Source organism: Mytilus trossulus, chromosome 7 (genome assembly GCF_036588685.1).
Source record: "Mytilus trossulus isolate FHL-02 chromosome 7, PNRI_Mtr1.1.1.hap1, whole genome shotgun sequence".
In the NCBI taxonomy this organism is placed as follows: domain Eukaryota; kingdom Metazoa; phylum Mollusca; class Bivalvia; order Mytilida; family Mytilidae; genus Mytilus; species Mytilus trossulus.
In genome coordinates this window covers 59853937-59876477 of record NC_086379.1, presented here as the reverse complement: position 1 = coordinate 59876477, position 22541 = coordinate 59853937, and the positions used below count along the sequence as shown (strand labels likewise).

Below are 22541 nucleotides of genomic sequence, written 5' to 3'. Positions count from 1 at the left end.
AAAGAACTTAACCGACCCCCATTTTCTTTTTTCCTCTACTTTTATATTTATACTTTTTGTTTTATTTTCTTTAACATTTCAGCTGTTTCACTATTAATATGTTATGTGTTTATGCTCTTATCCATGCAATTTTTTACTTTATTTATGCTACCCGTCTACCCAAATTTCCATGAAAATAGCGGGGTAGCTGGTATAAAATAAGTATAGTAAGATTTGGATAAGAGGAAGACGATTAACAATAATAAAGTTGCGAGTTAAAGAAAATTAAATGGAAATAATAAAAAAAAAAACAAGAGAAAAGGAGAAACAAAAAATCACTGGTATTTATTTATTCATTTAAACAGTTTGTTCTTATGTTGTACTGTTACACCGCTGTTCCTGGTTTAAAGGGGGTTTAGAGACAGCAATAATGTTAACCTCCCCTCTTTACATTCTCTGCAATGTCATGTGCCTGTACGAAACCAGTATCCCGTAATTTAGTGACATTATTTGTTGCTGAATATCATTTTTATAAATGCTCTATACATAAATAGTTTACTCGTTTGAATGATTTTACCTTTTTTTCATTTCGGGGACTTTTTTAAAGCTTAATATGCGGTATGGGCTTGCTCATTAACGTAGGCCGCAAGGTGACCTACAGTTATTACCTTCTACGTCATTTGGTCTGAGTTAACTAATTGGCAGTCATTCCAAATATTATTTTTATACTTTAGTAAAACTGCTGTCCGGATATCTTGACCAAGTATAATTATTCGTTGTTGTTTGTACCATTAATGTTTTTTGGGAATTTGGTTGTATGTGGTTGGTCGGTTCATATGATTACCCTTTCGGGGCACCTGACCATATAAAGCCTGCACGTCCGAAAATTACTTCCTTGTTTTATTTATACGATAGATTGCCTCATCCATATTAGGCACAAATTTTCGGTCTGTTATGCTCTATGCTCTTTAACATTGTAATATTTGATTTGGCTTTGCAGCTGGTTTGATTAAAAGGTCGCAGACAGAGGGATTGACATAATCCAAACAGACAACTGTGATCAGTTTATGATTTTTTCAATTTTTTTCAATTTTGGAATTGTCAATGAACATTCCGATGTTATAGAACAAGTAATGATGGTCATAAAAGAATGTAACTAATAATAATTATAAGTCATGGAAATTTAGTCAGAGTATTTTTTATTTCAGCTTTTATTGGACTATGTAGGCGGCTGAGTAGGATCAAGTCCATAGAGCTTCATCTGCATTGCTATATGAAACAAGTAATCAAAACTTTCTAACCTGCAAAGATAAAAACATACAGTTATACAAAAAAAATTATTATAGTTCATTTCCCAAAAGCTAGTTTAACGTACCGGTTTCTCAAAAGTCGTCTAGTTCTCAAACATTTTGATTTTTTTTAAATCAACATATACTGGTGTTGCAGTAAAAAAGTAACAGGAATGACATTTTACATCAAATATCTGAACTGAATATTAACTAATGAGGCTTAAACGTATAAAGTATATTTTTTTAAGTGAATTACGATTAATGAAAGTCTTGTTATATTCTCCAATAAAATTTGCAAAATACAGCTATTCAAAGCTGTAAGACTATTTTTCAGGAGAAATATGCAGGGGGAGAGAATTCAGCTGACTATCGTTGGAATAAAAAAATCCAGACCAGTGGATCTTCCGAATATCGCATTCACTAATTATCCCAGTTGGGTAGACATTTTTGTTATCAGTCAAAATCTGAGGTATAGGGGGAGGGTTGGGACCACAAAAAACATGTTTAATCCCGCCGCATTTTTGCGCCAGTCCCAAGTCAGGAGCCTCTGGCATTTGTTAGTCTTGTATAATTTTAATTTTAGTTTCTAGTGTATAATTTGGAGTAAAGTATGACGTCCATTAAAACTGAATTAGTATACATATTTGTTTAGGGGGCAGCTGAAGGACTCCTCGTCATGGTTCGGGAGTTTTTCTCTGTATTGAAGACTCATTGCATGGTGGCCTTCGGCTGTTGACTGCTCTATGGTCGGGTTGTTGTCTCTTTGACACATTCCCCATTTCCATTCTCAATTTTATATTATTCAAATAAAGAGCTTACATCAATTTAGTTTTCTCCCATGTAGGACCTACAACATACATTCCATGTCTACGGATGATAACACATGATGTGTCTGGATAGTCCTCTAATGCTTTAGCAACATATGGCTGAAATGATACATTTAAGAGTTATTTAAAAGAGGTGCGCTTACAAAGATTATAGCTATAAATACATATGTAACACAACCTACTATTTTCAACAGATCAATATCAAATATTTGACCCTATATAGTGTTTCTCAATTTCGCATTGATCGGTTTGCATAGCTGCTGACGACACTGATATCAATCTGGTTAACATTTTTTTTTATTTTGGTCGTATGACATGCCTTCCAAAATAATATAACTGAGCTTCCAATCAAACATTTGAGGAATTGGAAATTTTTGGAAAAATCTTAACCAATGATTGTAACTGGTAAATTTTCCTATTTTTTTAAGACATGTAATACATGTAGCGCCAAAAAGACACACAAATTATGAACGAACAGAATAAAAACTATTAGGCTTCTGGAATTTAGATTGACCATATCAATTCTTGACACTAAACATAAAATATTCGTGAGTGATAACATTGTAAAATTAATACTCACTGCAAGATCAATTTCCTCGGGTTGACCTTCAACAATCGGTACAACTAATTCATCAAAATATTTATTATTTTTCCCTGAAAATAAATACTTTAAAGAGTAAGTATACATGTGTGCAAACAATATTGTCAAACGCTGTTGAGTTACTATGTAAACAAAAATCAGCTAATGTACAGAGAAAATAAGTATGCCTATGGCCTGCCACAAAAAAAAATATTTTGTTGTCAACTTATTATCATTATTTTATAACATTATTATGAGAAAATTATATTACATTTCCCTAGACGTGGACAAACTTTCTTACTTCTATTTTCTCAAACGACTCGATAATGCAACGGAATATCCAGAACTATATATTATAGCAAATACTTTGTTTTGAATACTTGAATACGAATAAAAAATTATAAATATTACAGTATAACACATTTAACGTATCTATCTTTTCAAAATTAAATGTAAAATAGCCCTGAAAACAAGTAAAACATGAATTACATAGGGGTTCACTTTATTTGTAATAACGGTCTTTTATTTTTTTAGTTAGTCGATCCTGGATATCGATACGAAATACACCCTAATGTCAAGAAGAAAATATTCCTTACAATGGACAGTATGATGTCCAAAAGGTGTTGCAAACTATTTTTCACATACAGCATGACAGGCTCCCCACATCGTAATTCCGTCCTGCCGCGGCTGTGTATTTATACATCTGTTATATTAAAACTACTATATGAATTGCCAAAGACCAACTTTTTATATAACACATCCTAGACAGCCAAACGCGTGCATCCCTTTTCAAAGTTTTTACTTCCAGACAAATAAAGCCCACATCGAAAACTATATTTGTAAAAAAGGTTTATAAATTTTAAAAGTAAATGTGCGTACTGTTATGCGTTTACTTTTCTACATAGGCTAGAGGTATATGGGAAGGGTTGAGATCTCATAAACATGTTTAACCCCGCCGCATTTTTTCGCCTGTCCCAAATCAGGAGCCTCTGGCCTTTGTTAGTCTTATATTATTTTAATTTTAGTTTTTTGTGTACAATCTGGAAATTAGTATGGTGTTCATTATCACTGAACTAGTATATATTTGTTTAGGGGCCAGCTGAAGTACGCCTCCGGGTGCGGGAATTTCTCGCTACATTGAAGACCTGTTCGTGACCTTCTGTTGTACTTTTATCTATGGTCGGGTTGTTGTCTCTTTGAAACATTCCCAATTTCCATTCTCAATATATAAATTGTCAATAACTTGCTAAAAATACTATCTTAATAGCACTTTATGCAATATAAATTACCTAGCTTCCAGTTATATGTACATTTTATCATTTGTTGGTGAGTTATTCTAAATTCTTTCCCAGGATATAGTAAAGATATTAATACTGCGTTTGGATTGTGAGCATGGACAACTGCTCCTGCACCTGTCAAAAGTATGAAGAATCACGTGTGAAGAATACACAATATTGATCTGCCAAATAACCAAACTATTTCTTAAAATGCAACAAACAAACAAAAAATTGAGCAAATATAAAAAAAAGATATGGTATGATTGCTGATGAGACAACTATCCACAAAAGACCAAAATGACACAGACATTAACAACTATAGGTCACCGTACGTAGCATGTTCAGAAACTTTATTGACCAACAGTTTGAAGTCGCAAAAGGATATATTTCATGTTGTGGTTTCGTTACAAATCAATTTAAGTTCTCGTCGGTTGACACATCTTAGTTGTCATTATTTTTTTAAATAAATCAATTAAGCTGATTTTGCTATAGAAAATCAGAAGGCTCTAGATTACCAATTGAACGCTGTTGAAGAGCTAAGTAAAGAAGACCATTGAAAATAACTCATCCCTTAGTCATTGTGTCCTTCTCTTTGGTACTATTACGATAGTTTTTAATATTACTTGCCTTTTCGTTTTAAAAATGAATTAATAATGAGTGGTGTACACGAGCTTTGAGTTAGCTTCTTGAAGGCTGGTGGAGTCGCAATAGACTTTCCATCTATTGTTTGAACAAAGAGGTCTTCTGGCTAAAAATATATTAAGTTACGTAAATAGTTCTTTGTTGATATTGATGAAGAATCAAAGAAATATCCCAAAGAACAAACAACTGTGAAAGTCAAGCTGTACTTATTCTTAAGTTAACTATATGATAAAACAAATTATATTAGTGTATATTTATGTATTGTTAGAATTTTCTAAGCTTGGTTGAATCAGCGTGGCATGAATCTAACTTTAAAAAAGTATCTACTTTTCTGTTGTGACTAAAACATTGGAACAAGAAAATCTGCATTACAAAATAAAATAACAATCTGGTGCATCCGAAAAGACTTTCAGAATTGACCTCACCAGGAACGCTTAAATCTAAAAAAAAATTTAAAAAGCTGTTATAGTCAGTTATAAAGCCAGACCATTTTTAAGATGCTGTATGCAACAATATTGTCATATTTATAGGTAATGAAGTAAAATATGTTAACCCGTAGAACTTTAAACATGTTTATAATTAACTACTAGTAGTTTATACTGTTTAAATATCTTACTTCCATCAATTCTTTTTGAACACCAGACGGGGTAATGTATATTTCCTCCCTGGAAAGAAAATAAATACAAGTATTGCATCATCAGCAATTAGTTACAGAAAGCTGATTTACAGCGAGGTGCAAATAGTGCAGAATTTATCAGGCCAATGTTTAAGAGGCATGCGCAGAAATGTGTTTAATCTCCATTCCTCATACATTGAAATTGCACTAGCTTCTTTATTCAAATACATCTTTAAATTTCTTACTTACGAAAGCGAACACATTTTAATGTCTTTACTTTAAAAGAAAAATACAAAAGGGATATTCGAAACATTTTACTGCCTTTCCTAAAAAAAAAGAGGCGAAAGGTAACGGTATAAAAAGGATCTTCAAACGTATTAGTCGAAGGCAAAATGACTATACCATGACCAAACATAAAACACGACGAAAAGACAAACTGACTGTACCATGGCCAAACGTAAAACACGACGAAAAGACAAACTGACTGTACTATGGCCAAACATAAAACACGACGAAAGACAAACTGACTATACCATGGACAAACATAAAACACGACGAAAGACAAACTGACTATACCATGGACAAACATAAAACACCACGAAGGACAAACTGACTATACCATGGACAAACACAAACACGAAGAAAGTCAAACTGACTATACCATGGCCAAACATAAAACACGAAGAAAGACAAACTGACTATACCATGGCCAAACGTAAAACACGACGAAAGACAAACTGACTATACCATGGCCAAACATAAAACACGAAGAAAGACAAACTGACTATACCATGGCCAAACATAAAACAGGACGAAAAGACAAACTGACTATACCATGGCCAAACATAAAACACGACGAAAGATAAACTGACTATACCATGGCCAAACATAAAACACGAAGAAAGACAAACTGACTATACCATGGCCAAACATAAAACACGAAGAAAGACAAACTGACTATACCATGGACAAACATAAAACACGACGAAAGACAAACTGACTATACCATGGCCAAACATAAAACACGAAGAAAGACAAACTGACTATACCATGGCCAAACATAAAACAGGACGAAAAGACAAACTGACTATACCATGGCCAAACATAAAACACGACGAAAGATAAACTGACTATACCATGGCCAAACATAAAACACGAAGAAAGACAAACTGACTATACCATGGCCAAACATAAAACACGAAGAAAGACAAACTGACTATACCATGGACAAACATAAAACACGACGAAAGACAAACTGACTATACCATGGCCAAACATAAAACACGACGAAATGACAAACTGACTATACCATGGCCAAACCATAAAACAAGACGAAAAACAAACTGACTATACCATGGCCAAACTTTAAACACGACGAAAGACAAACTGACTATACCATGGCCAAACATAAAACACGACGAAAGATAAACTGACTATACCATGGCCAAACATAAAACACGACGAAAGACAAACTGACTATACCATGGCTAAACATAAAACACGAAGAAAGACAAACTGACTATACCATGGCCAAACATAAAACACGACGAAAGACAAACTGACTATGCCATGGCCAAACCATAAAACACGACGAAAGACAAACTGAATGTACCATGGCCAAACATAAAACACGACGAAAGACAAACTGACTATACCATGGACAAACATAAAACACGAAGAAAGACAAACTGACTATACCATGGTCAAACATAAAACACGACGAAAGACAAACTGACTATGCTATGGCCAAACCATAAAACACGACGAAAGACAAACTGAATGTACCATGGCCAAACATAAAACACGACGAAAGACAAACTGACTATACCATGGACAAACATAAAACACGAAGAAAGACAAACTGACTATACCATGGTCAAACATAAAACACGACGAAAGACAAACTGACTATACCATGGCCAAACATAAAACACGACGAAAGACAAACTGCATCTGCATGGCCAAACCATAAAACACGACGAAAGACAAACTGACTGTACCATTTCCAAACATAAAACACGAAGAAAGACAAACTGACTATACCATGGCCAAACATAAAACACGACGAAAGACAAACTGACTATACCATGGCCAAACATAAAACACGACGAAAGACAAACTGACTATACCATGGACAAACATAAAACACGAAGAAAGATAAACTGACTATACCATGGACAAACATAAAACACGAAGAAAGACAAACTGACTATACCATGGCCAAGCATAAAACACGACGAAAGACAAACTGACTATGCCATGGCCAAACCATAAAACACGACGAAAGACAAACTGACTGTACCATGGCCAAACATAAAACACGAAGAAAGACAAACTGACTATACCATGGCCAAACATAAAACACGACGAAAGACAAACTGACTATACCATGGATAAACATAAAACACGAAGAAAGACAAACTGACTATACCATGGCCAAACATAAAACACGACGAAAGACAAACTGACTATACCATGGCCAAACATAAAACACGACGAAAGACAAACTGACTATGCCATGGCCAAACCATAAAACACGACGAAAGACAAACTGACTGTACCATGGCCAAACATAAAACACGAAGAAAAACAAACTGACTATACCATGGCCAAACATAAAACACGACGAAAGACAAACTGACTATACCATGGCCAAACATAAAACACGACGAAAGACAAACTGACTATACCATGGCCAAACATAAAACACGACGAAAGACAAACTGACTATGCCATGACCAAACCATAAAACACGACGAAAGACAAACTGACTGTATCATGGCCAAACATAAAACACGAAGAAAGACAAACTGACTATACCATGGCCAAACATAAAACACGACGAAAGACAAACTGACTATACAATGGCCAAACATAAAACACGACGAAAGACAAACTGCATCTGCATGGCCAAACCATAAAACACGACGAAAGACAAACTGACTGTACCATTTCCAAACATAAAACACGAAGAAAGACAAACTGACTATACCATGGCCAAACATAAAACACGACGAAAGACAAACTGACTATACCATGGCCAAACATAAAACACGACGAAAGACAAACTGACTATACCATGGACAAACATAAAACACGAAGAAAGATAAACTGACTATACCATGGACAAACATAAAACACGAAGAAAGACAAACTGACTATACCATGGCCAAGCATAAAACACGACGAAAGACAAACTGACTATGCCATGGCCAAACCATAAAACACGACGAAAGACAAACTGACTGTACCATGGCCAAACATAAAACACGAAGAAATACAAACTGACTATACCATGGCCAAACATAAAACACGACGAAAGACAAACTGACTATACCATGGATAAACATAAAACACAAAGAAAGACAAACTGACTATACCATGGCCAAACATAAAACACGACGAAAGACAAACTGACTATACCATGGCCAAACATAAAACACGACGAAAGACAAACTGACTATGCCATGGCCAAACCATAAAACACGACGAAAGACAAACTGACTGTACCATGGCCAAACATAAAACACGAAGAAAGACAAACTGACTATACCATGGCCAAACATAAAACACGACGAAAGACAAACTGACTATACCATGGCCAAACATAAAACACGACGAAAGACAAACTGACTATACCATGGCCAAACATAAAACACGACGAAAGACAAACTGACTATGCCATGACCAAACCATAAAACACGACGAAAGACAAACTGACTGTATCATGGCCAAACATAAAACACGAAGAAAGACAAACTGACTATACCATGGCCAAACATAAAACACGACGAAAGACAAACTGACTATACAATGGCCAAACATAAAACACGACGAAAGACAAACTGACTATGCCATGACCAAACAGAAAACACGACGAAAGACAAACAACAATACACGAAAGATAACATAGAAAACTAAAGACTGGGCAACACAAACCCCTTCAAAAATTGGGATAATCTCATGTGGTCCGGATTAGATAAGCGGATCCTGCTATTCATATGACACCCGTCGTATTACTCCTGAAAGATAGTTAATAAGTTACATCAAGAGATACGGCAACACTCAATAGCGAATTAAAATAATCGACTCTAACCATACGACATCACCAAATTCGTAAACCATCAGTCATGAACAGTTAAACAAAAAATATGCATGTAACTATATGTAATTGAATTTGTATGTTTAACTAGGAAACTTTGGAAAAAAACAGACAGAAGTTACCAAACTGAGGGCAATCAAACATTTGAATTAGAAGAAGAAAAAAACATCGACAATACCATGTAAAAAAAATTTACAGGAAACGACAAAGAAAAGACTATAAACTGCATAGACAACGTAAGTTTTAGAAACTCGAACACCATTAAAACTGGGTGATCTCTGGAAGGGTAAGCATATCCTGTTACACATGTAGAACCCATGAATACAAGTCACCCTCTAGAAACTGCGCGCTGAACCGTCGGAAAATACAATGACTATTTATGTTGTAATATCTGCAAGTTTGATGACGGTTTTAAAAATAACAAATGCAATAACATTAATAGTACCAATTTTCCTCCACCAGATGCGCATTTCGACAATGCAAATGATTATTGATTTTGGTACTATTAACCAATTTTTTTTATCAATCCTGTCGACAACATTAAAAGTTAACGGTAAACCGTCTATCTCATCAAATATGAACTAGACCGGAACTATTTTAAAATAAAATTGAAAAGGGTTCTGAACAGAACAATGCGGAACTTAAATTTTTGTCGATAGATAAAGTTTGTTCATAAAAGTTCTAAACTTTGGTTGCTGGTTTGTTGTTTTTTCCCTAGCCCACAGGTTAATCTAGTAAAAAGAAGGTCAACGACAAAATAGTTCAAATACAGTCAGTACATTAGCTCGTTTCATTATACTGGAAAATGTCTTATTTTATGAATGGTTTCTGTAATATTTTAATACATGTAAAAAAAGAAGATGTGGTATGATTGCCTATCCCAATGCATGTGCTGTGATTTAAAAATAATTAAACATTCCTATATACCCTCGTCTAACACCTATGGCTCCTCCAGATCCAGTCATCCAACCAAGAGAATGAAAATGTCGGCCTGCTTCTGGGATAACATTTCGAGGGTTTACCTAAAATTAAACTGTCATTATAACGTTACTTTTTAATGAGATTGAATAACACGAAAACGAATGACATCGGCAGCACATTATTTTTAGACAGACGACGAGATATTACCAAGACATATATGTCTTTTTAACAAAAAATCCCAAATCTGATTCAAAAAGACAATGTTTAATACTTAGGAATTGTTGGAAAGTCTTGCTAAAAATATCATGTAACAGTAACTTGAATTTCTGCACATCATCTGCCGCCCGTGTTTAGCCATGTCAGATTTTGTGAAACTCTAATATAATCATTGTTAAGACGATCTGATGGTGGTGGATACGAGATTTACAAAAGGAGCGATTTTCCCAGAAAACTTAAAAGACACTTCCCCGCGGAGCGGCGAGACTAAACATGTCCTACATGTCCTAACAAACATGCAAAATTCATATAAATCGTAGGAAACAACATTGGCTAGCGAAGATGCTGAAACAAGAGATTTTCCAATGTTTTTCTGTAATCTAGAGGTGGGCGTTCGCCTCATCATGAATGCGCTACTGATTATTATTTGCATTCTTTCAATCTAAAACATATAGTTCTGATTTCGAGCACTCGAATAAATGTTGATCCGAATTTTAATCAGATTGCCATTCTCTATCCACGATCTATTTTAAGCCATGACGACGAGTGAGATCACCTGATATTTTTTAAACTCTAGTTACCCAGTAATGTCAATACTGATAGCCTATATATATTGACCCTGTGGAATACCAGGTGAGCGAAAAACATATACTGTACGTATTACGTGAACACGTTCAACAAATAATATTCAGTTCAGATCTGTATTCTATATATATATTGATTTGTTAGTTCCGACACTTACCTCTTGTGTCGGTGTAGAAGAACCATATGAGGCATTTGAAGGAGCACTCATGTTGTTGATCAAACTTTCAAACTGACCAACACCTTTGTTATTATTATAAAGGGGTTAATATCTAGGACGTTATAGTAAACGGAAATAAAATTAAGTAGAATATGGCGCAAAATTTAAATATATATACAACTCACTGGTGGATATTGAAATTATTACATTATATTTTTACTCATCTATATTCGGAAAAGCGTTATCATAACTCTGTTTACTATTTTTTGTTCTTCTCAGTTAAGTTCCCGTCTTCTATACACAAATTTTACTGCTAAGTCCAGATGCGTATTCGACAATTAGTCTCATTATTGATGGTCCAGATATATTATATGCAAAATGTTTGAAACTCCTAATGGACCAAAGGTAAACCATTATTCTGGTAAGGAGTCCGAGCTATGCATGAGGGAGATAACAAGGTCGTAACTACCCTTGAGGCAAGTGAGGCAATTGCCTCACTAAAATTTCGACACTGATTTTTTTTTTATACAAATATATAAATATAATAGTCATTTGTTGTTCTGTCTCAACCTTGATTCTATAACTTGTCATCATTCCTTTTAAACTATTCTTTGGATATAACTCAGCATCTCAACGGGTGATCTTTCTCGATTATATTAACGTGTAGTTAAAAACAGGCTCTTGCAGAAAAAGGAAAAGCGACACTGAAGGTGAATAAGGAATAATTCTAGTAAACTAGTTTTATTGGGAACAGAGTCTGATAATTGCATATAACTTCATTAGTACAATCCAAATATGATAAGTAGACTGACAAATCAAGCAATGGTCTTCGGAAGGGGACAGTCCTGTCTGGGTATTCATTTCTCCGTTTCACCAACTTTTGACAAATCAAGTACTGGGCATCGCAAGGGGCAGTCCTGTCTGCGTATTCATTTCACAGTCACGAACTTTAATCTTTCTCTTTACAGATAAATAAAATATAAATAATATGAAACATGCATGGATTAGTTTTTAGGACGGCCTTGTCTTTAACCTAAAAATTGGAAGAATATCCCATATTGCAAGTTGATATTATTGAGAAATGGTAGAACCTTTAACACAGGATTTTGTCTTTACTTATTCGGGACTATGGAATTTCGTTTCTTTATATTTGGGGTTTCGGAATCGGACACCCCAACCCCTAACCTCTAAATTTAAAGATTCTGGAACTAAAATACCACGAACTATTTCCAGAAATAATTTGAAATTACGGACCTACATGTAAACGTCAAAAACTCCATTCCATTTTCCCCTGTACCCATATCAGATATACTTACTCTATAGATAGAATCATATACCTGTATCTTATCTCATTCTACCCCTGGTTTGTCTACTCTTTGTCAGCATAAAATCGAGTTTAATATTATGTAACTGCGACTGTATGACGGTGCTTACAGGAAAGCTTAATTCCCCTTTGCAAACAAAACTGTTACTACCGAATTTCTGACGGAGAAGGAATTGGAAGAAGACATTGATCATTGTGTTGATGATAATGTGCTACCTTAAGAAACAAAGACTGCCCTGAAACGACTGAAAACTTGGAAAAGAGCATGCATGAGTGGTGAGAGATAATGCGGTCTTGCCATGCTCCATGTTCATCGCGATAAGGATATCAGCAGACCAAAATATGATTCTGAAACGATTTGACTGAACCGGCAATAGAAAAATTTGGCAAACTCTACTGAATCGATGTTTGTTCTATGTTCTGGCAGCAGAATCAAATCAGTGATATTTGGATGATTATCTTACATATAAATTTAAATAAAGTCTTTACAAATTTGGTGTTAGTAAAAGTCTTAAAATATGAAAAAATTATATAAAAAGTGTCCATATTCAAAACATTATCAAACTCTCTAAAAATGCTTAGAATGCAGGATTTTGCACCATTCATTTCATACCCTCCAAAAAAAAAATTCGCCTCGCTTCGCTCGGCTCAATTATTTTGCCTCACTTAAATAAAATGCCTAGTTACGGCATCTAGAATAATTTCGAAATGTATAAATTTGAAAGACGACATTTGAAGAAAAACAAGGAATTTTTAGTTTTAAAAAAAAATGTAGGATGACAATATATGTAAAACAAATCAGGATAAATCAATAAAAAGGGTAGGACCGAATAGAGAGAGAAATAAAACGGCAGGTCAAAGAGATTACATTCTCTGCTCTAGCCCCTCTAAAACTCAAATGTTAGCCCCTAAATCAAAAAATATCTGAGGGTTTTTTTTTCATGCCAATATCGAGATACTGGCTATTGGGCTTGGAGGGCTCTCGGGAACAACATTCAACCAGCAGAGGTATCGAATCAATGGAAGTAAAAACGACGTTAACGGTACCAATTTTGTTGACCAGTTTTAAAACGTCCCCCTCAGAGTAAATTTCATCTAAGAATTGCAAAAAGTATTTAAAAAATGTAATGGTTCTTTTCGTTTAAGGAAAATATTTTATGATAGGGATCTACAATACACATAGAATGTCCAAGTTTATGATACACGAAGGTGTAAATAATGCGCCTCATTTAAATGTCTTGTCATATTTGAAAACATTTTTTTTTTTAAATTATATGATTTTTTTTTAATACGTAATTGATAAATTCTTGAAAAGAGGAATGGATGGGATAATCGCCAAAAAATATAAAACAGATTTAGTTTACAAACACTGAAATAATTCACTTATAATTTTGGGAGGTCCTAAATGACCTTCCGTACGTGTCGACTCGTTTAGAATAAATAAGTGTATTATTTCTAAATGATTTTCTCAAGTTTTTAAGCCAAGACCTATTTCATGATTTCTTAATTGAGTTATTCACCTTTCCTTACTTTTTGTTTAATATAGACGCAAATATAAGTATATTATGGTATATGCGGCAACAATTTGATAGCTTCATATCCTTATAATGCTGTGGCAGATATAGTTTATATACCATCATCTCCTCAAGGAAAGGGCACGTTAATACCAGCAAATCCTCAAGGAAAGGGCACGTTAATACCAGCAAATCCTCAAGGAAACCGTACATAGTCATAGCTATAGTCAACTCCTCTTGAAAAAAGCATGTTCTTGGTTTTAAATTTTCAGCATGCAAGTTCTCGTCTAGATATAGAAATTGATGATTATGCTTCTTATTGATGATAAGGAGCAACTATTGTATATAAATATAACATAGGCAACTATGACAATCAAATCTTATTAATCGTTTCAGTACCGTGAGAACCCTCGTAGTATGATATGGACCGTGAAAACAATCATGTTCAAGATTAATTCACTTTCGTCGTGAAATCTTTTTGTTTTACCTGTTATCTATGTATACTTTGTGTAGTTTACATGTAGTATGCCTATAGTTGTTATGACTTTGGTAGATAAAGATATATATACCTTTCATCGGGAGGCTGTCTATCCCGTGCACGAAGTCCGTTTACGCAGTAACCACCTCTTCGTTCATGTTTGAAAAGTCAACCATTTTTTTAGACCATGCAATGTGTGCATGTTTACAGTCATAATGATCTTCGTTTATACTATATATCGACTTATCAATAATAATCGAACAAGTGACAAGAAATTTAAGTGCTTTTATCTATGCTCGCCGGAAATATGATTTAGTGAAAATGAAAAAAATAATTTCTCCTTGTAAATAAAGTAACTTGACAAAAAAGAAGAAACCAATGAAAGTCTGCTAGAAAAAGATGTTTAACATGCTTTACTCTTTCTCGTTTTTATATAGATTAGACTGTTGGTTTTCCCGTTTGAATGGTTTAACACTAGAAATTTTTGGGGCTCTTTATAGCTCGCTGTTCGGTGTGAGCTAAGGCTCCGTGTTGAAGGACGTACCTTGACCTATAATGGTTTACTTTAATAAATTGTTATTTGGATGTAAAGTTGTCTCATTGACACTCACACCACATCTTCATATATATCTCTTTACCGACCCATTCATATCTGTAAACATGTACTTCCTCTCCATGGAAACTGCAAAAGGTTGACTGGGGTATATGAATATCGTAATCCCTAGACTTTTCCCATTTCGACAGAAAATCCGATGCCATTCGTATGGAAAATGCTTGTCTATTATAGTCACGTTAAAAACCTTGCTACAATTGGCTGAGGGGTCCATAAATGTCCTTAACTATATACTTTCCAGTTACAGTTCTGATTCCCCGCCTTTCATCGCGCTCGACAGTAAAGACCATGCTAAAGGGGCATCAATTGACTGCTTGGGATGTATAAATACGCAGCCACATCTAGTTTAAATGGGATGTTTCGTTTTGACAGAATGGCAAATATTTCATGGACGATATTTATTTGTTTTAAACCTAACATTTAATGGAGTAAAAACAAATGGTAAGACAAATTCTGAAGGACACCATAACAATATGAAGAACTTAATTCGGAGTTAAGCTATGGAAGGGTGCTAAAATATTTTTGCGTTCAAAAACGATTGCAAACATTTGTTAAACCTGTTTTTACGTGGAAAATATCCTCCCCTATATGATATCTTTTTTTTTCACTTCATCTATCGATTTCGACCTAAATTAGTATCTACAAAATGTACTTAATTTGAACCTGGATTAATTAGTTCAGGTTAATACCAGTTTTAAAAGGCATATTGCCGGCATAGTGTGAACTGGGTATACGCTATTCAGGATTATTTGTATAATTACCAGTTTTGGTGGGGTTCGTGTTGCTTGGTCTTTATTTTTCTATGTTGTGTTTTGTATACTATATATATATATAATTTAAAGAACTTACATTGTTGGGTTGATGTTTAGACGAGTTGTATATATATATAGTACAGGAATATATAAAAGTGTTTTTCTGTTGTATCTTCTTTTGTAGCAATGGCGTTTTTAGTTTATTTTATAAAGTTTTCAAACTGTTCTGTCAAATTCAGAATAAAGACCAATTGAAACGCGATATGAATTTATAGTTTAAAGCAAAGATTCTTGTTTTCCTGAATATAAAGTGAGCTTATAGACTATCAGCAACGTATAGAATTTTATAGATTATAAAAGAAATAAGTCCTCATTCGGAAATCAAAATACCAATATATGATTTTGAATGAATATGAGCTTGAGTCTGGTTACATTTCAAGCCGGGTGCATAATTAACCAAAACTTTGGCATAACATCTACCGATAAAAATTACAAAGGACACTAGTTTAGGTATTTCCACTTCAACCGAACAATGCGGTGTCTTATTCCTGAACTAATCTTAATTATTTGCATTCATGAGAAAAAAAAATGTTACTTTCAATAGTATAAACTCATACGATCGAGCTTAGAGTGTCACATTTGTCATTTCAACGATTTTTTTTTATACAATCATCAATTCAACCAATTTATTTGTTCTCGCTAATCCGTGTTCTATAAACGCATATGCTATTTTCCTCCGATGGTAACAAGTCATTGTAGTTTAAGAAAATAATGTCCAATATGAGAGCTGAAAACATCCAAGAACAGATGCGTTATTCCACCAAACGTTTATGTATATTTGCATTAAAGTCTTGATTTTTTACAGGATTCACAAAAATATAAACTATGAAAGTGAAAATAAGTTATTGCTTTTTAAATCTACGATATTAATCTTTAGCTTGAAGTTGATGAATTTAATATTTTATTCAATTATGCACCTATAATTACAAGAGGGTAATTTAAAGTTCTGAAGTCAAGAAGTAGCAATTATAATGAAGAATTATGGTATTGCGAAAGAAAAGAAAAATACTAGCGGAAACGTTTAAGATATACAGTTCAAACAATCTCTGCAAACATGTAAATAGAAAGCGTTAGTATATTGTTCTTTTGAGAATTTAAAGATTTCAATTGCATATTGTTTGGTCTAGTTGTACATTTTTGTAGTTTGGTCATCTTTACCATTGAGAGTCAAACTTGTCCCATGTTTTCGAGTTTCGCTATCACAAGGGATTTCATGTTCGTGATAAGGAATACATAACTAACACACCTTCGTCCAGGTGTCTTTCTACATATACGGCTATACATGTAAAAACAGAAATAATTAAGATTAAATCATAACGAAAAAATACCTTGTATCAGTTCATGACACTTTTCAAATAATATATCAGTACGAAATTTATTATGAGCGTAACAAGTTCGACTCTTTTTAATAGGAAAAAATAATTATTTAACATAAAAAGTCTTTTCACAGTTTTACATTAAAATATAGAAATATAGATGTAATATACATCTGTGCAAAACAAATGTCATGTTTGCAGGTGTGAAAATTTATATGAAATATAAAATTAACAAATTCCTAGTAAAAATATAATTACACATGTCATGAGAAAGGTGAAAACATTTTCGAAATGGCCATGCTTATAATCACGGAGAAATGAATAAATGGTATGGCGACTGCACATTTACAAAATATTGAATTGTTTTACCATCCAGAGCCTCTTTACACAAACTGAACGTCAAGATATGTCAGAAACGGTAGGTAAAGACAGATTTTTCTGCTAGCTTGATCTAATGTCCAGAGATATAAAACATCTTTGAGCTTCCCTCTTTCCATGCAAGAAAGTTCAAGACGCCTGGTATCTTTAGTAAGTTTTAAAGATAGATAGATAGATAGTTTATTAACGTCTCACCATTAATATAAACAATACAATATTTACATGTATCATAAAACATAAATATATATTAATGCCATTCTTAATGCCCGCGTCACACTGTCCCGATTTTTACGCCGAAAGCAACACGATTATGGAAATTTTCAAAATCGGGACTGATCGTATCCAGATCGGGCTATTCGTAATGCCATCTTTAACCATCGTAGAACCATCGGCCACTTTTTCTAGCCTTCGGGGACAACTTCGAGAAGGGTTCTAAATTTTTTAACATGTTATCTTTTGTCAATTTTTCATATCAAGTAACATAATGAAAATCACCAACACTGCATGTACACGTATATAGGGAAACCAACTTTTTCTTCATTATTCTGATTTTTTATGTATCGTCTGAGTTGTTGTCACACGAATGTTTATTCCATAACCATTTTGTTTTCTATATGTCATATTTTGCCGCATTTGTTGCTTTCCCTTCATCCTTTCTTTTGTCTATATTATTATGATATTCTACTGGAAAGAACTCTTTTTGAATAAAAGGGATCAACGAACCCATTACCTTACTTTTAAGATAGATCAGTTAACATGGGCATAAATATGGGTGATTATTCAGACTAGTGCACACATTTTACAGTTCAAACAAGGAAATGCCGAGCGTGGCATCCCCTCGTATGTAACATATTGGGGACAAATATGGACACTATATTTGTATATGACACATGCAGAAAATGGTAAATTGAATATGCATCTTTGATACATAAACTATTCTTTTAGAAATCAACCAAAACATTCAGTAACTGGAAATACCTTTAATATTGTCTTTAGAACCAGCAGGTAAAAAAAAACAGGGAAACCAATTTCCTGTGTATTACTAGTATGCTATTTCAAGGAGAAAAAACAAGTCCATATGCGTAACCGTGACCTTTGGCCTTGAACGTAAAAAATGTCAGATCATTACAAGGAGGAACAATATACAAAATGTGGTTAACATCTTTTGAAGCATATTGGTTTTAGAGTGTCCACAAGGGTGATATTGCCTTGTATGACAACTGCCACTGTGACCTTGACCTTTGTACTATAAAGTTAATAGCGCTTAACGGATATTATTAACGAGTAACACCATACCAAGTTTTGAGCATTTTGTTTCTAGAGTGTCCATAACAATTCTATCTACACGCAACTTCATGTAGTAGGCGAGGGGATAATACACTAAGTTTTATAAGAATCGATTTCCCGCCATGCACGGCAGACTTGTACAGAAACAATATGTTGTCGAAATTCTATTCGTATCATAAAAAAGTTCAAAACAGGAAGAACGCATTTTTAGATCGTTTGTATACTTATCGTCAGCTGTACACGACGTCTTTTATGCATCGTATGCCCATCGCGCCATCATCGTAATCCATCGTGTAGCCTTCGTGATCCATCGTATCGGCTTCGGCTGAGTTATGAAGCTTAAATACCCTTCTTCGGTTAACTTTCGTATGTCCATCTATTGCTTTCGTATATGATTTCGGCACCATCGTATAGACTTCGTTATTCATCGTATTTTCTTCGGTCACTTTTTGGTATTTTAACGAGATCGGGACCAACTTCGTACGAACTTACAATTTTCGTATTCGGGTGTCCGTCGTATATAAAAATCGGGACAGTGTGACGCGGGCATAAAAGAATTATGAGAGACAAAAAGTAAAATTTCACTAAACAATAAAAGGACTTTATAAAAAAACTATGCACATGCACTTATTAAAATTTCTAAAACAAATTACAAAAATTTAACAGTCTAAAAAATTTATCAATTTAAAAACGTCTCCTTCTGTCTAAAATAGATTTGCAGGTTTTGGCACATTTGTAAATAACATTAACGTTTTGGCATCCCAACACAAAAGACAGTTTCTCACCGTTCGTCAACATGTTAAAGTTCTCATCTACACTGTTTATATATATTCATAAAGTTCGTTCCTTAAATCGTCATAAAGCGGACATTCAATTAGTACATATTCCTCAGTTTCAGTTTTATTTTCACACATAAAGCAAGTCCGTTTATGAATTGGTAAACGTTCGAAGCGTCCGGTTTCGATTCGAATAGGTGCAACCCCACATCTGAATTGCGAATATGCTCTACGTTGAGTAGGAGATAATAGTGTTTTTAAATAAAGTTCACAACTAATGTCGGTTTTATTGTTCTATATGTCCTCAATTTGTTACTACCACCATCCATACGTCTTGCAGAAACTCTATGTAGTCTTATTATTCCGTCCACTTATTTCTCAAATCGGTTAAAATGTTATCTTCTATTTTCGCTAACACCGTAGTTTTGTGAATGTTTGTGAATATACCAGTCACTAATATTACACGATTCAAACTGCTGATAAAGTCTATAATTTGAATTTTTTTACATGCTTTATAACGCCTAAAACTATGTTCCGCCCAGTTATGAATTCTTTTATTAAGTCGGTCAGTGTTCATATATCTTAAACGATTCCAATGATTAATAACAGTTCGCCACTGCCTTACACAAGGTGGTTCCAGGCTGAATCTCCATTCACTTCTACATTAGGTGCATACCGTCCGACTCCCATATAAAAACGAATTGCCTCATTTTGTATCGAATTTATACATGAAAATGTTCTATCACCCCACACTGCCGCTCCGTAGCTGATTGATAGATATAGTAAAATGTGGTGTGAGTGCCAACGAGACAACTCTCCATCCAAATAACAATTTAAAAAGTAAACCATTATAGGTTAAAGTACGGCCTTCAACACGGAGCCTTGGCTCACACCGAACAACAAGCTATAAAGGGCCCCAAAATTACTAGTGTAAAACCATTCAAACGGGAAAACCAACGGTCTAATCTATATAAACAAAACGAGAAACGAGAAACACGTATATATTACATAAACAAACGACAACTACTGTACATCAGATTCCTGACTTAGGACAGGTGCAAACATTTGCAGTGGGATTAAACGTTTTAATGGACCCAAACCTTCTCCCTTTTTCTGAAACATCACAACATAGAAAAAAATACGATAAAATATCAATTGGCAGACTTAACTCAATCAAAAAACGTATGATTACACAATGAACGAATAAATTTGATCTGCGATATCTGAATACAAATGCACAGTTAATTAAATATTAGAGACCAACATTCATGACCAAAAAGCTAAAAAACAAATTCAAACAAAGCCATGGCAGGACATCACTGAGAAATATTTAACCAAACAATATTCACTTTAGAAAAAAACCGGTTTTAAAAAAAATAATTATAATCTTGAAGTTTATACAAATGTAGTAAGAATAAGTGAACAATTGAAGATATTACAAATAATCAAGCTGGTGTACAGACAAGATCCATATAAATAAAAAAAAATAACAATAAAGCATTATAAACAGTATCAACAGGTCGAATTAACAAGAAAATACGATTTGAGAGTACTCGCAGTTACTGACAGCTAGTTAAAAGCCAAAACCAATTAATAATAAAAAATCATGCATCAGAGACTAAAATCAACAACACAGCCCAGGGATTTAGTATTTTAACGTCATTAATAGTCAAAGAAGACATTACTTGTGCAATGCCAAAAATAAATGTATCGACAGGTAGTAGGATAGTGAAGAGCGACTTCTATGGAAATCAAAGTTAACGTGGCTGTGTCTCTATACATCTCGCCTCAAAAGATAATGAAATTTAGTTATGTTTTAATTTGATAATGACAAAATCAATATTAGTGCCATATTAAACCTGTATGTCCCAATCCGTCAAGTACTAGTACATCAAAACTACTACTACTAAAGCCCAATTCAGTAAATCTCTATTTATAAAAATAAAAGGGAACTGATGTGTTATGATTTGCCAAAGAAAAAAGTATAACAAAGATACCGAACTCGAAAACAAATTCAAAACGGGGAAGTATTTTAAAATTTACAATTAACAAAATCAAGCGAACAGAACAGGTGAAAAATAAGTGTAATATTATATCTAACTTGGTACAGGACATTTCATGGTGGAGTAAACTTGGTTTTATTGCTAGCTAAAAATCCCACTTGTATGACAGTTAAAAGTTCCGTTATAAAAAGCATACACATTAATCTAACAAAGACAACTTTCCACAAGATTTCAAAAGGACAAATGGCCATCACTTAAACAACTTTATGACAATACAATAAGCTATAAATACATGTATGAACAAACGGGAAACGATTCAAACGAACAATCCAACTGTCTGATTTATGCTAGAGACAATAAATAAAAAACATGACAGACTGCAATGAATACAAACAACCACTGAATTACAGAGGGAAAAATATGAAGATGTGGCATGATTGCCAATGAGACTACTACCCATCAGAGACCAAATGACGTAGATGTAAGCAACTTTAGGTCATTCATTCACCTGACGACCTTCAACAGTGTAAAAAAATACAGTCTGTATCATTGCTGTTGTAACAACGCGACATACAAACAAACTGCAGAAAAATAGAACATCAGATTCAACGATCTCGTAAAACAAATTTTGAACACTACTCACTGTATAATATTCTTTTAATGCATTATTTTGAAGCTATTACACAAGCTGGGTTTGTAAATTTTAGAAATTGGAGTATTCAATTTTTTTTTTTTAAGTTATAAGTGTAGAAAAACTGTTGTAATATGGACTACTATTGACAGTAAAACTTATGCTATAACAGAAAGTTGTCATTTTGTAAATGCGGGATGTAAAAGTACGCAGCTACG

The 22541-nt window shown here is 33.9% G+C and overlaps 2 protein-coding genes across 5 annotated transcripts in view; one reads left to right on the top strand and one right to left on the bottom strand.

Annotated features, from left to right (window-relative positions):
* Positions 1-1160: 1160 nt before the first annotated feature.
* Positions 1161-14735, bottom strand: LOC134725449 (methylthioribulose-1-phosphate dehydratase-like). Of its 4 annotated transcripts, none has more exons than XM_063589269.1 (8): positions 14599-14735; positions 10240-10334; positions 5211-5259; positions 4580-4700; positions 3965-4087; positions 2676-2749; positions 2088-2194; positions 1161-1280 (listed from the first exon to the last, which is right to left on the bottom strand). In XM_063589269.1, the coding sequence occupies exons 2-8, from the start codon at positions 10275-10277 to the stop codon at positions 1199-1201; spliced, it is 594 nt and encodes a 197-aa protein (XP_063445339.1). In that variant the 5' UTR covers positions 10278-10334; positions 14599-14735; the 3' UTR covers positions 1161-1198. The 4 variants fall into 4 exon arrangements, with proteins under 4 accessions (XP_063445339.1, XP_063445337.1, XP_063445338.1 ...); XM_063589267.1 differs by lacking the exon at positions 14599-14735 and adding an exon at positions 11192-11308; XM_063589268.1 differs by lacking the exon at positions 14599-14735 and adding an exon at positions 11192-11279 and having other exon boundaries at positions 10240-10345.
* The window catches only part of LOC134725447 (bone morphogenetic protein 2-B-like), a 37375-nt gene continuing 25871 nt past the window's right edge, over positions 11038-22541 (top strand). Inside the window, exon 1 of the mRNA XM_063589266.1 lies at positions 11038-11102. The gene's annotated coding sequence lies outside the window, so the exon portion shown is untranslated. The remainder of the gene's footprint in view (positions 11103-22541) is intronic.